The sequence below is a fragment of the Callionymus lyra genome, chromosome 15, assembly GCF_982586985.1.
Source record: "Callionymus lyra chromosome 15, fCalLyr1.hap1.1, whole genome shotgun sequence".
Classification (NCBI taxonomy): Eukaryota; Metazoa; Chordata; class Actinopteri; order Syngnathiformes; family Callionymidae; genus Callionymus; species Callionymus lyra.
Genome location: NC_141832.1, coordinates 25,889,842 through 25,905,680, shown reverse-complemented (window position 1 = coordinate 25,905,680; position 15,839 = coordinate 25,889,842). Strand labels below are relative to the sequence as shown.

The window sequence follows — 15,839 nt, the reverse complement described above, 5'->3', positions numbered from 1 at the left end:
TCTATCTTTCTATCTAGTTTAATTTTCTCATTCCAATAACTACTAATTTATCTGAAAATACATTCTAAATTCAATATTTTAACTATTTGTAACAAATTTAACTATAAAAATGCCACTAAACAATACCAAAATAGTACAAAGCTACTGAACCTTCAGCCAATCATGCAACTCGCAGAAGATCATCTGATGACCTAGATGCCATGGCGCATGTTTCAGGTATTTTCCAGACAATGTGTCAACTTTGTTTTGATGTCTGCGATCTCAAAAAGTTAAAAATACAGCTCAAATTCAACATTTGATTTCTGATGTCAAAGTATTAAAGTAGTAATGCCGTCATGCTCTGACGGTCAGATTAACCTGTGTCAGAGCACACAGTCATGGACGAAATTATTGGTACCCCTGGAACTTTTCCAGAAAATGCACCATTTCTCCTAGAAAAGTTATGGAATTACAATTGTATAGGTACACACATGTTTATTTACTTGGAGTACATTGGGACAACACCAAAAAGCAGAAAAAGGCTGAATTGTACATACTTTTATACAAAACTCAAAATTGGGTTGGACAAAATCATTGGTACCCTCAACTTAATACTTAGTTTCACCTTCTTTGGAGAAAATAACTGAAACTAATGGCTTCCTATAACCACCAACTAGTTTCCTACACCTCTCAACTGGAATTTTGGAACACTATTCTTTTGCAAACTGCTCCAGGGCACTAAGGTTTAAAGGGTGTTTTCTCGCTACAACAAACAGACAGAAGGATAGACAGACAAACAGACAAAGAAATGTACAAACAGACAGAAACAAACTTGGAAGGGCAGAAACAAACCATGACAGACAGACAGACAGACATTTAAGATAAACTTTGGGTCATTATCCCGCTGGAACATCCATGACCTCTGACGCAGACCCAGCTTTCTGACACTCGGCCCTACATTACTGGCCAAATAAGTCCCCTGCCATAGCGCTTACTCTCGTTCAGATGACGACGTATGTTTCGAGCTGTAACCATTGTAACCTGAGACTGCAGGACAGCTTCAATTTGAGTGGAAGTAGAATGAGGTTGTTTTTCCACCATTAGAACTATTATTAATAACTATCAATTCGTTGCATTCTTTCATTATTTTTTCTCTTACGTCCACATCCAGAAAGATTTGCCACACTTCCATGGGTTATGAACTTTTTGATTATATTTTTCCACAATTTTGCTTCTTAAATCCTCCGACAATTCTCATCTCTATGCTTGGACAGGACACAACACAAAGGTTGAGTTAAGTTTTATACACTCTTCCTGGCTTCAGTTAGATTCAGTTGTGTTTAAACAAAGATCACATGCTTGAAATAACATTAATTACCCAGAGTTTTAATAGGGTGCCAAAGTCTACATGAAACTGAACTATATATAAGAAAAAAATGAAATAGTTATTTAAGTAAATCAAGTTCCTATGACTCTTGTTAGCTAAGATTTCAGAAGGAGGAGAAATTTATAAAGTAATAAGTTCAAAACATGGTCATGATGACGGACTTACTGCATCTTGGAGAGGAAGACTTCAACATGTGGGTAAGTCAGTATTAGTTGCCCTTTAAATAGTCGACAGTATGCATTATTTTTTGTCATGTCAATGACGGTTGTTTTAAGCTAAAATAGAATAATAAAACATGCTTTCGTTTAAATTTCATTAAACATACTTACTTTCACCAAAATGTCTTATTGTCAATAGATCCAGATTACACCTCTAACCTGTTCTTTTTAGAATAAGAGCTATGTTAGTGTTCAGTGTGGTTGGATTATGAAATGTTTTTACATTAGGAAAAGTTACTTATCAATATGGATGGAAGTTTTTGATTTGTCGGAAGAAGCACTACCACATTAGGTTACTAATTATTCTTTACACTTTTCACTCTTTTATAAAAACAGTTATTGACAATAGCTTTGCATTGTCCTGTACTGAAGTCACTGCCTGGTGCTCTTCTGCTGCCAAGGAGCTCTTCTGCCTGTTTACACATTGTTGATGATGTCACTCCTCATTAGAGTCCATGCTTCCATCGCCTCCAGTAATAGATGCTACACATGAGTATGACTCTATGTAAGACCCTCAGGATGCAACAGACAACATGTATTTGCAGATACAATTCAGCTCTGACTGCAGGGCCATAACAGTTGAAGCTGTATTTGACCAGAGTTTCGTTCCAACTGTTGGCGTAACAGTGGCAGGTTCATGATGGCTATTCATAGATTAGGTGTCATACTAACTATGAGATAACTGAACCTCTAAGAGAAGACTTCCAAATACACAAAGTACACACAAAAAAAAAAAAAAAAAAATTTACCCATCTTTCTCGTATTTGTAGAATATACCAAATATAATTTTACAACATTCTCAGAAGATATGAAGGATATGTGAAATAAAGCATTGCCTACTGCTGGCCTGATACATTTAGTATCATTGATCCAAGGACTTTACGAAGCCAACCATAACATGATGTAATAATTACACTGTCCCTGTGTTCCCATTATGTGGGATAAATTTCAGCAACAACATGGTCAAACCTAAAATTATTAGAGCCTTGCTCATAAAATAAATACATTGATTTTCTAAATAGGTTTTTCTACTCTGCCTTTCTTCTGTGCATGAAGACATTTAATATTCTCTGTCTTTCCTCCCTATGGACTCCAGTTTGTACACATTATATCATCATTGGCCTCAATGACCCTTGCATAAAAGGACATGTGCCATGCGCCTGTAACTGAATCAGTTTAATCTTCTGGATGCAATCTTTTCATGTTGCTAGTGTTTGTGTGAGTGATCCTCACCAACAGCCTTCAGTGATGTGTACTTATTAAAGCCAATTCCCAGGTTGTTGTGTGGGTGAGACAAGGCCATGGCAGGCCCCAGGGGAGGAAGAGCCGCATTGTTCAGATGGTTGTGATCTAGAAGAGGATGAGAGAAAAATAAGAGGTTATTTTAATTGTTTTCTTGTAGGAAGACTTTATGTATGAGGCACACATTGCCAAATTATAGTAATGATTAGAAGGTTAAGCCAAATACTTGTTTTTGTAATTGTGAGTCATGATTGTCACGCATCAATTAACTCTCAGTTACACGGATTCAATAACCCAATAAAGATATAACTTATTTATAAGTTATTGTGTGAATCTAGTCTTTTAAGAATTTGTCCTGTTTTTCAATTAACAATTGTAATCCTAATCCAAAACCTAAAACCAGACAGTGACCTGTAAAGATACTACTGATAAAAACATAACCTTGGTGTGGTGGCATTATTTTTATGCCTCAATTCACTTCAGGATTGGCTGTATTAACAAATAATTGACACCCTTGCCAACCACCCACATTGTAACTGAGCCGCATAAGTGAGGACCAGGAGCAGTGGTGGAAACGAGAGTGAGCAATGCTGAGAGAGTAGAAAGCAATGGATGTGACACCAGCAGTGAGTAATTGAATTAGAATGGATCTCCATTTCCCTGTGTAATTGATATGCAACAATGACGCTGTGTGAGGCGGGCACTACAGAGATACTCAAAGGAGTGATGTAATTTCACCTTTGTAAATGTGTGTGTGGAAAATCCAGTGGGTGGAGAGTATTGAATGACTTTGATAATATGCTCTTCAAAATTAAAAATGCAAATAAAGAACTTAATTAATGCCCCTCCCCACTAAAAATATAAACAAAACTCAAAGCTTCCCACAAGTGTCAATTAAATCATATCTTTATTTAATAGCAATGATTAAAGGGGAAGAAAACACTCCAGCTCTCCGAGCGTCCTACATTCTCCAGCTACCAGGCGCTCTCCAGAGCCAACAGCAGTAGATATAATTGGGAAGAAACAGAGGCAGGGACAGAGTGAAGAAAAGAACAGAGTTGATGAGAGTTAGAGGAGTAAATAAATATCATTGATGGAAAGACTTATGGTCAGTGTCCAGTGCGGCCACTGGGCTGTTCCTGTCTATTAGCTTCTCTTCCTTGTTGTAAATAGCATTGATAAGCGTTTCAAATTAATTATGTAAACAATAATTCCTAATTCTTAAGTCAATAATGCAGAATTAGGAGCTCAATGAATCATGGGGCAGGTGGAGAAAAAGAGGCATCCCTGCTCTGCATAAAATACTGTTAAGTCTATTACAGAAGCTCTTATAAAATAGTGACTCACAACTCCAACCCAACCTTCTTTGCAATATTTTCAAACCCAAATTGAGTCTTTCTTTGCTGTTGCTACTTCCCTCTATTATAAATACACACATGGGAACCGTTGAAACATTGTTTTTTGGTAAATGTTAGATTTGTGTTTATGAATATATAAACAAAAGTTTTTTTTCCAAATCTTAACTCTATTGTTTCCACCCACACAAGCTGCTATTTTCATGATCTACAGTATTTTATTGAAGTTTCCTCAAATCAACATCGCCTACTACTGTGTGCAACACCATCAGTGTGCTGCATCCAAATCTCAAGGACCTATTGAGCATTTTACTAATTTAATCATGAATGTTCATTGTTGTATTATTTATTTATACGAGTTTTGATGATGTTGATGATTCGATTTTTTCACGTGAAAACTTTTGTCTTTTACTGATAGTCCTTGATAATAAATTACACAAGTCTTTTATGTTTTTAAAGGTAGTTTCCACAGCTAACCGTAAAAATAAAAAGCAGATTAACATTGGGATTGTTTATAGTCGAGGGAAGCCACTCTGTACATGAGTCAGTTGTTTAACAAATTATATTTGTGTTCCTATATGCTGTTGAATCTGTATGTTCACTTCATTACTATTGGGTCTATTAAAGGTAACTATCTACTAACAACACAATTATTACCAAGTGCATGTGTGTGTGTGTGTGTGTGTGTGTGTGTGTGTGTGTGTGTGTGTGTGTGTGTGTGTGTATGTGTCTATTGTCCCTTGTTCTTCCTGTGTGTGTCAATACCTCCACCATGGACGGCTGATACTGGTTTTTGGGAGGTAGACAAGTAGGAATGGCTAAGGGGTAAAGATAAAGGGGTGTATTGGGACACAGCCTCAAGGTGTTTCAGGTCTTTTCAAACTGTGTATCAGCGTACACAAAAGCTTAGTGAATCAGATAGTTCCTGAAGAAAGGGGATTTGGGGTTTGCAATTTAAGACCCCTCCTTCAATTTTGCGCTAGCAAACTACTATTATTCACTATGTACAGTGACAAATGTGGACTATTTATTAAAAGAAGTGCTCTGCCAGCAGGAAAATATATTATATTTCATTAAGCAAACTGTGGCAAACTATAACAAAAAAGAAAATTAAAATTTAAAAAGGGTTTTGTGAGCATTTATATTTATTCTAGAGAAAATGCAGCAGACACCAGATAGTAAAAAAAAAGAAGTTTAATAAATGTAACTTTAGGGAAGACTTTTGGTTCTCTCAAAAACTAGATCTTCTAAAATAAACTTGGCTGACTTCTTTTTGATAAAAGCTGTGATTGTCCTGTTCCCCTGACTTTATATTTTTCATTTCAACCTATTGTATTCCCTTTGTGAAACCTCCACCAGTCCATCTCATATTCAGAGTTTTAATGTGTTATTCAAAAGGCTTCCTGTATGAGTCACGTTGATGCTATTCCATCAGGCATATTAAGCAAGAGCAAAGAGAATCTTTGCTGTATTCATTATTCTAAAATAAATTCCATCTCAATGTCCCAGTTTCTCTCTCACGTTCATCAGCACCATGTTTTGGTAGCATGGAGGGAAAGCAGGGACAACTATTGAAATGTATTTCTCTTAGAGGAGTTAAGTAGGACTTTACAAACACTGCAGTGGCGACATAGTTTAATTTATATATTTAATGCATGTCGGTTAATTTATATATTACAAAGAATAAGTGTGCGTGTTCATGTGTGCGTGTGTGCATGCAGAATACCACTGGGTGAGCCGAATGCAGCAGAGCTTAGCATCAAAGAGGACTGCTGCAAGTGCTGACCATTTATCACTCTCTTTTGAAATGTTTTTTATGCAACATCCTCGCTTTTTCTGTTATATTATATAGGTCCGAGATGATGCCGGACCCCCCCGGCTGTGCTATCTATCTATATATCTATATATCTATATCTATATCTTAATCTAAATCTAAATCTAAATCTTTATCTATATCTATATCTATATCTATATCTATATCTATATATATATATATCTATATATATATATATATAGATATATATATACTGATTTTTATAAATCTGCCCACTGAAAAATAAATTTACAGTCTATATGTTTAATGTTTTCAAACATCTCAGGAACTGGACCACTCCTCTTTCTCAGTTTCAGTGTATCTGCAAATCAAATAATAATTTCCCTGGGTAAAAGCATACAGAGATTTTTGGATGTTTCTTCCCACATTTTTGCTGATGACATCCAGCTCTACTGCTCCTTTAATCCAACTAAGCCCCATAGGCTGAACTGTTCAATTGCCTGTTAGAGATCAAACAATGGCTAAGTGAATACACGTTGCAGCTTAATGGACAAAACTGAAACTCTAGTTACTGCGCCTGTCGATAAATGTCAAGTGTTGAGTCAGTACTTGGGTGACTTAGGCCAGTCTGTCAAACTGAGCCTGAGAAACCTGGGTGTTGTATTTGACAAAGACATGTCTCTAGTGCAACATTGGTGTCACCACACGATCTGGAATTTATATTCCATGCTTTTGTGTCTTCTCATTTAGACTATTGTTACAGTTTATTTTCATGTCTAATCAAAAGAAGCTGTCTCGCCTGCAGTTAATACAAAACTCTGCATTGAGAATTCTGATCTGCTCTAGTAAAATAACTTGCATCTCCCCGATCCTGAACACTCTGCATTGGCTGCCAGTTTCTTTAAGGATACATTGTAAAATTCTGGTTCTTTCTTTCAGAACTATTTATGGTCAGGCTCCTCCTTACATCAGTGATCTGATCCAGCCTTACAACCCAGATCGGGCTCTTAAGTCTGTGGATCAGAATCTGCTAATGGTTCTGTGCACACGCTTGACAGGAACAGTGGAGAGAAATCCTTCCAGGCTGTTGTTGCTAAGCTTTGGAACGATCTTCTCCCTATGATTTGAGTCTACTGACTCCTTCTAAGAACATTTTAAGACCTTTTTTTCTCGTGAAGGCTTTTACTTATTTTCTGGGGCTGTTGTGTTTGTCCCTATGTTGTCTTGGCCTTTCAAAGTTTTGTGTATGTATTTTTAACTGTGTATTGCTTTTGATTGCACTTTGTGACCCTGTTCTAAGAAAGGCGCCTTGCAAATAACTATTACTTCCCCCAATCCTTCTTCAAATCATTCAGGTGTTTATTGACAAACTTTAGACGGGTCTGTACGTGTACCTTTTTTTAGCAAGGGGACCTTGCAGGCGCTGCAGCATATGAATCCATTGCAGTGTAATGTGTTACCAATGGTTTTCTCGTGGCCACTGTGGCCCAAACTATGTTGAGATCATGAACAAGCTCCTCTTGTGTCTCTTGAGGCTGATCCCTCACCTTTCCCATGATCATTGATAACCCACAATGTGAGCTCTTGCGTGGAGAGCCAGACCAAGGGAGATTTGCATTTCTTCCATTATGGAATAATCACACCAAAAGTTGCCTCCTTCTCCCCCAGCTTTTTGCCAATGGTCTTGTAACCCATTCCGACCTTGTGCAGGTCTAAACTCTTGTCCCTGATATCTTTGGTCTCGCCCGTGATGGAGAGGTTAGTGACTGATTGATTGATTCTGTGGACATGTGTCTTTTATACAGGTTACAATTTGAGATGATTACTTTCTTAAAGTGAAAGAACTAACATGTGGGAGCCAGTGTGCAGTGTGGAGAATGTGTGGATAATTCTGTGGGAGCCAGAATTTTTTATAGTTGGTAGGAGATCAAATATTTATTTCACCCAATGAAATGCATTTATTTTTTTTAATGTGATTTTCTGAATTTTCTTTCCGATATTCTGTCTCTCACTGTTAAAATGAACCTGATATTAAACAGACCGTTCATTTCTTTGTCAGTGGGCAAATTTACTAAATATTTGTGGGGATCAAATACTTATTTCCTCCACCGTAGATTAAATAGGTCATAAGAAGACTACATACTTGGCGTGCTAATTGTCAATGGGACATTTTGATGTGCCATATGGTCCTTTTCAATATTTCTGTTGCAGCTGCACATGGAAAAATTCATGCATACAAAGCTGACGATAACATGCTGTTTTCTATACAAATCACGCAAACAACATTTTCACGTGAGCAGATGCACGCAGAGCAGACCTTGAATTTTTACCTTGCTTCCTTCCTATATATGTCTTCTATGCTTTTGCTCATCTTGTATCAGTATCTTTTTTTCTAAATCAGCACTTTTTTGCCAAATATGTAAAAGTAGAGTGAAAATGAAACTGGAACAACTACAAAATACTTGCATACAACATATTACAGTTTATGGAGCAACACCGTTATCGAATGTAGATGTTTGTTGATTGAGTCAATATGATAGGACATCATATCTCTTGATATTTCTTATTGTCTTGCTTAAATTTATATTAAAAATGTTATTTTTTTAATAGTAACTATTAATAAAAATATTCCCTTAATGTTTTTTTTTGTTTTGAGTTGTGCATTTCAGTCAAGTGTTGACAAAAAATACATTTCACACTGCAGCTCGCATGTCATGCCTAACTGTGTTTGACACTGTGGTGTCATCAGTCCCTGTCAAAATTCTTTCTTCTTCTTGTTGCAAATTTCTCAGTGGTCTTTGACAATCTGTCCTCTTCCCTGGATCACTGAAAGAGTCTGACGAGAAATTCTCCCTCTGCTATTTAATGACACAAATATAGAACGTCCAAATATGAGTGACAGCAAGCAGCTGATCTTTCAGGCCATGTTGGAGTTAAAATAAGTTGACTTCTTTCCTGCCCTACGCCAAGGAACTTGACTGTATTAAAACAGAGATTATTCCAGAACTAGAAACCAAATTATTATTGAAAAAATAGATACATCGCAATAAAAAAAAAACATGGTCAAAATAGGGATGCAGGTTCATAGCGGAGTCAAGAGAAACATACAAATAAATAACCAAGAAGAGCATTTGCTCCAGTGGGGTACAAAGTGTGTACAAAGTGTAGTTTATTTAATTTCATTCTCCTTATCTCCAAAGAGGTGTTTAAACTACTGGGATCTCCTCTCTCAAAGACGTGATGACAACTTCCTTTTAGCACTAATTGTACTTTGCGGAACAACAAAGTAAACATCTAACAACTTCCAAACTTTGACAACCTCAGTCACCCAAAGGCAGTTACACAGCATAGCTGAAAAAAAATTCACTCACACTGAAATTGTGTACATGTATGTTTGTGTGCAAGTGTGTGAGTGTGTGTTGTATAATCCAAATCTCTATCTCCCTCCAACAGTTTTAGATTTAAAGATTCAGTGCTCAGGAATCTTTGTTATGCAACGGGACCCAATTTGGGGCTCATAAACTTGGATACTTTGCCTAAATGAATCTTTCATGAAGAACTTCGCAACGATTGCTTTGCTTGGGATAGAAGTAGTATCTGTGGTGGCCCAGAAGTGCAATACTTAACAGCTTTAAACTGTGAACAGTTTTATTAAGCTTTGCACAACAACATTAAGTAACTGAATTCAAATTAGCATTAAACTGCAAACAAGAACATGAAGCTATGCACACAACAACATTAAACTGTACACAACAACATTAAGCTGCGCATAATAACATTAAACTGCACACAACAACATAAAGCTATGCACAATAACATAAACTGCCTACAGCAACATTAAGCTATGCTCAACAACGTTGAGCAGTGCACAATGACAATAAGCTGTATACAACAACATTAGACGGAACTGATGCTGGAAGTTCACTGGGAAAATAAATAAGTCTGACTCTTGGGATATGTGGCAAGTGATTCTGCAGAAGCCCAAGTTACAAAGTCAAAACTGGAGTAAAGCTATCAGATACTTCTGCGATCAATAAACCGGCATAGTAAAAAAGTCCTAACCTTTCTTCTGTTACTGCAGGTTATCATTACTTGGGTGAGGGATTCAGTAAAACCCATGTTCTGTCTCTACCCCCTGACAGACTATACAACTGTCACATTTACCTAATACCCTCTAACAGCTAATGTGTCACACACTGAATATGATGCACTTGAAAATAAAATCAATGAATCCTCAGCTGCTAGTATTTTCAGGACACCCTTAGCTGTTTTTCAAGGCCGTCCATCATCCAGATCCAAGTCTCCTGTTTTTGGTCAATGTGGACACCCCAGACTCATTGGAGCCATCCTCTCCCAGCAAAACCTCAAAGACAAGAAGGTGCATCCTACTTCTGCTTGAAGTAAAGAACTCAGAACATCGGCAACAGGTAAATGCTTGCAGTAGTGACGGCTCTTCAGGAGTGGAGGCAATGTTTTGAAGAGTCCAAGGTTCCTTTTCTGGTGTTGACTGATCAGTGGATTCTTATCTATCTACACAATGCAAAAGACTTAACTCGCTACAAGCACACTGACAGTTGAGGCCAAAATTGTTAGCCCCCTAGGAGTTTTGGAACATTTTCCTCAAATTCATCCCAATATTGGCATCAAACTTGATATAATCAAACATTGATATTTAGTTGCTTGTTGTACATTTTTGGTATGAAACACATTTTTGTGTTGCTTTATATCAAGTTTAGTGAAAATGGGGTGATCAAAAATATAAGCCCCCATGTGAATTTTTGTTCTCAAAACATACCTAATTAACCAATCAAGTTCACATTGAGAGGGACTACTTTTGCTCATAATGACAAAGGAACTCAGTGTTGAGCTCATAAAATAAAATAGTGGGGGCTCAGGTGAAGGGGGGAGGTTATAAAGCCATGTCTAAGCGTTTCACAGTGTCTAAAACCACTGTACGTTACATCATTGCCAAGTAAAGGGAGATTCAGTTAGAAACAAACCTGGGCGTGGTCGTAAGCGCAAGATTTCAAGAACTCTTTAGAGGAAAATTGACAGAGATGTCAGCAAGAACTCCCGGACATCTGCCGAGATGATTTTTTCTGACCTGGCCTCTTCTGGAGTTGATTTCAAGGAACACAGTTGTGAGGGCACTTCATTGTGTTGGGCTTCACGGCCATCGTCAGAGAAGAACCCCTTTACTCAAAGAGCGGCACATCACAGCAAGACTGAAGTTTGCCTGTGAACATTTGAAAGGTAAAGATGAGTTTTTGAAGTCTGTGCGTTGGTCTAATGAGACTAAACTGCAACTGTTTGGGCACATGGATGTGGCGTGTGTTTGGCAAAGAAAGTGAGAGGCCTTGAACCCAAAGAACACAGTTCCCAGAGTTAAACATGGTGATGGGAGCATCATGCTGGGTGGGTGCTTTGTAGCCTCTGGTACAGCGAGCCTTGTTCCGGTGCATCGTAAAAAAGATTAAATAAAACGTAAAAATCTGCAAGTCTATCCTTAGGTTGTCGCTGGGTTTTCAAAGAAGACAATGATCCAAAGCACACATCGAAATTGGTCCAACAGTTCCTGAAGGATACCAAAACCAAGGTCCTGGAGTGGCCCGCAAAGATCCCAGACCTCGAAGGGGGGCGTGGTCGAAGGCTGAGGATGTAGGACGTGTTTCTCTGCGGCTCCTGGAACTGTGACTCATTTTATATAATATACACCATTTTTGCGAACTATAACCACAGAAAACAGCGACAAGACCTCAACAGATTCTTCGAATTTATTTTTGAAACTTTTTTTCATCCACAATGTCATCGACTCGTCAGAAAACAGAACCGCCGAGAGCAGGCCGCAACAAAGCCCCGGAGGCTAACATCGATAGCCCGCTTAGCAGCGAACTTTTGCAAGCCATGATGGACTCTCTAAAAGCCGATATCTTCGTCAAAATTGACTCTTCACTGGCAACTATTCGCTCTGAGATCGCAGCAGTACAACGGGAAGTGACTGAGTGCATTGAGCCGCTAAAAGAGAAGATCGGAAAACACGAGCAGACCCTCCTGGATCTTGAACACGCTGCTTCGGATTATGGCGACCGCATCGCGGAGCTCGAGGCCTCCGCGAACACGCTGACCTCGCAGGTGAAGCGACTGGACGACAGGTGCGAGGACCTGGAGGGACGCTCGCGGAGGAACAATATCCGACTGGTGGGACTGGCCAATGGAGTGGAGGGTTCCCGTCCCACGGAGTTTATTTCTCAACTTCTGAAAGACGTTCTACACCTGGACACGGAGCCGCTGCTGGACCGAGCTCACCGGACATCCGCGAACAAGGAGGGGACGGCACCGCGATCATTCCTGGCGAGGGTTCACTATTTCAAAGTTCGCAACGAGATTCTGAGACGAGCGGCGGAACATTCTCCTCTTCTCTACCGGGGCAAACCATTTTTCATCTTCGCCGACTATCCACCCGCTGTTGCTAGGAGACGAGCAGCATTTACGGAGGTGAAGCGCGCGCTGCACTCTTGCCCCGGCATCAAGTTTGGTCTGTTCTTCCCGGCGGTTCTCAGGATCACAACTTCTGATCGGATAACGCATCGTTTCCAGGACCCCACAGCTGCATCTGACTTTGTTAAGAAACACCTGAGAAAGGTGGTGGATCCAAATACTTGAGTCGTTGTGGGTGAGCAAATATTCTGATTTAAATGTTGACAACAAGAAGTTCTCGGAGTGAGTTTTTGTCTACAAAGTTTTTGTGTTAAATATATCTTGTTTATATAGATTATCATTATTACATAAATACATATATACATGTATATTTACTAATGTTTGCGTCAAGTTTTGTTTGTTCAAGAGGTGTGCAACTAATATTTACTTATTTGTGTTATTGTCACAATCCAGTTAGGAGCAGCAGTTTGTAGTGGAGGGTATGAAAGCTGCCAAGAGAGTGTGTTTGTTAGGGTTTGGGCGTGTCTCGTTTGGGGAGTCACTTCTGCCAAGGAGGGTGGGTTTTGGGTTATGTTGTTTTAAGGGATTGTTGTTGTTATTGTTTTTTGTTGTTTTGTTTTTTTTGTTCTGTGTTTGGGATCCATGCCTGGTCCGCCATCAGTGCGCATTTCCTGTCTTTCAAGCATTATGCATAACTTTCTTCAGACATGATAGCATCTAACAGTACAGTGGAAACTATGGGTGATTTAAAATTTTGCAGCTGGAATTGCAAAGGCCTCAACAATCCCATCAAGCGCAGTAAGGTGTCACACCATCTTAAACATCTAGGAGCCCAAATTGTCTATTTACAAGAGACTCATCTTAAAAATTCAGACCAAAGAAAGCTGAAGTGCAGTTGGATTGGTCAGAGTTATCAGTCTTCATTCCACGGCAAGTCCAGGGGAGTGGCTATTCTGTTGCACAAATCAGTCCCCTTTGAATGCACAAGAACAATAACGGATCCAAATGGGCGTTATCTCATTGTTGTTGGGAAACTGTGCCACACTCCAGTCATGCTCATCAATGTTTATGGTCCAAACTGGGATGACGAGGGCTTCTTTAAATCCTTATTCTCTAATTTGCCAGACATATCCTCGCACCTCCCTATATTTGGAGGAGACTTTAATTGCTGGCTAGACCAAAAACTTGATCGCTCTTCTAGTCGAAGTTGTTTACCCTCACGTTCGGCCAAAATTATCCAAATGTTTAAGGAGCAATTTTCAGTAATTGACCCTTGGCGATATCAAAATCCCACCGCTAAAGCCTATTCATTCTTCTCAAATGTCCACCACACTTTCACCCGTATAGATTATTTTCTTGTTGACAACCGATTTCTGCCTGAGATAAAATCCACCACATATGAAGCAATTGTTATTTCAGATCATGCTCCGGTCACTATGACAGTAAATTTTGTAGATATGAATAACAGCCGCACTCCATGGCGCTTTAACAACCGTCTTTTGTCAAATGACGACTTTGTTAAATCTATATCAAAACAAATAGATTTCTTTCTTAGTGTCAACAAGACCCCGGGAGTGTCAGCTTCACTGCTATGGGAAACTCTCAAGGCCTATATTAGAGGTGAAATAATGTCATACACTAACTACGAGAGAAGATTAAAAAACACTAAAATTAAAGAATTAACTAAACGCATCAGTCAGCTTGACTTGATCTACGCATCCTCCCCGTCACCTCTATAAAGAGCGCCTTTCCCTAAAAACTGAATTTGAACTATTATCCACAGACCAAGCGACTGAGATGTTATTAAAATCTAAATTCAACTATTACGAGCATGGTGATAAGGCCAGTAAATTATTAGCATATCAGTTACGACAGATTTCAGCCTCACGACAAATAACTCAAATTAAAACACCTTCTGGAATAGCAACTGATCATAAAAAGATAAACGATGAGTTCAGAGACTTCTACAAAAATCTGTACAAGTCAGAGAATAAGGCAGACATTTCAGATTTTGAAAGTTTTTTCAGATCACTTGATATTCCTTTTGTACCCCCAGAACTAGTTAAAAACATGGACTCAAGCATCACTAAAGAAGAGCTTTCCACTGCAGCCAGTTCCATGCAATGTGGAAAATGCCCAGGACCGGATGGTTACTCATTAGAATTTTATAAGAAATTTTTACACAAATTAGCTCCAACCTTGGTCGACATGACACTGACGAATCATACGAGTCACTTAAACTACCCCAAACTCTTACACAGGCCTCTATTTCCCTCATTCTGAAAAAGAACAGAGACCCTCTGTCATGTGCTTCTTACCGCCCCATCAGCCTCTTGAATGTTGACTTTAAACTATTATCCAAACTTCTAGCTTTACGTCTTGAATCGTCACTCCCGGTAATTATTTCTCCTGATCAAACAGGCTTCATTAAAAATAGACAATCTTTTTTTAACTTGAGAAGGTTAGTCAACATAATCTATACCTCATCCAGTCACATTACTGCTGAAGCTGTTATATCTCTTGACGCAGAAAAAGCCTTCGACCGGGTAGAGTGGCCATACCTTTTTTACACTCTTGACAGATTTGGATACAGCAAGAGATTTATTAACTGGATTAGATTGTTGTACTCCTCACCTCAAGCCTCTGTACGTACAAACAACAATAATTCAGAACACTTTTCGCTCTTCAGATCCACCAGACAAGGATGCCCTTTAAGTCCACTGCTGTTTGCTATTGCAGTCGAACCTCTGGCTGTAGCGCTACGTTCTAATCCTAAAATCACTGGCATAACAAGAAATGGCGTGGAGCACAAAGTCTCACTTTATGCAGATGACCTCTTATTATACATTTCTAACTTATGCACGACGGTGCCGGAAACACTCAGGGTCCTTGAAACATTCAGCTTTGTATCAGGCTATAAGATAAATGTAAATAAAAGTGAATTATTTCCAGTTAACACCTTAGCAACTCAATATCAATTACATAGTTTACCCTTTAAAGTAGCACATGAACGTTTTGTTTATCTAGAAATTACAATTACACGCAAATATCAAGGACTGTTCAAGGCAAACTTTCAGCCCTGCTTGGAACGGATGCAAAAGGATTTTGAGCGCTGGTCACTACTACCTCTTAATCTTGCTGCAAGAGTAAATTCTGTTAAAATGAACATTTTACCCAAATTCTCATATCTCTTTCAATCCATACCAGTATTTCTCCCACAGGTTTTTTTTCGAAAAATAGACACATCAATTTTGGAATTTATTTGAAATAAAAAGAACCCAAGGATACGTAAAGAACTGTTGCAAAGGTCAAAGTCACATGGAGGATTGGCTTTACCCAATCTGAAACACTATTATTGGGCCACAAACATCCGTATTGTTGAGTACTGGATCAATTTTGAGGGGTCTCACAATCCCCCGTCTTGGATAGCTATGGAAGCTGCATCT

The 15,839-nt window shown here is 38.7% G+C and overlaps 1 protein-coding gene across 2 annotated transcripts in view; it reads right to left on the bottom strand.

The window, feature by feature from the left end:
- The window catches only part of LOC148065591 (protein shisa-8), a 97,426-nt gene that overhangs the window by 2,018 nt on the left and 79,569 nt on the right, over positions 1-15,839 (bottom strand). For both annotated transcript variants that reach the window (XM_087808815.1, XM_087808817.1), the window contains exon 4: positions 2,818-2,934. In XM_087808815.1, the coding sequence (XP_087664941.1) occupies positions 2,818-2,934 (117 nt within the window). The remainder of the gene's footprint in view (positions 1-2,817; positions 2,935-15,839) is intronic.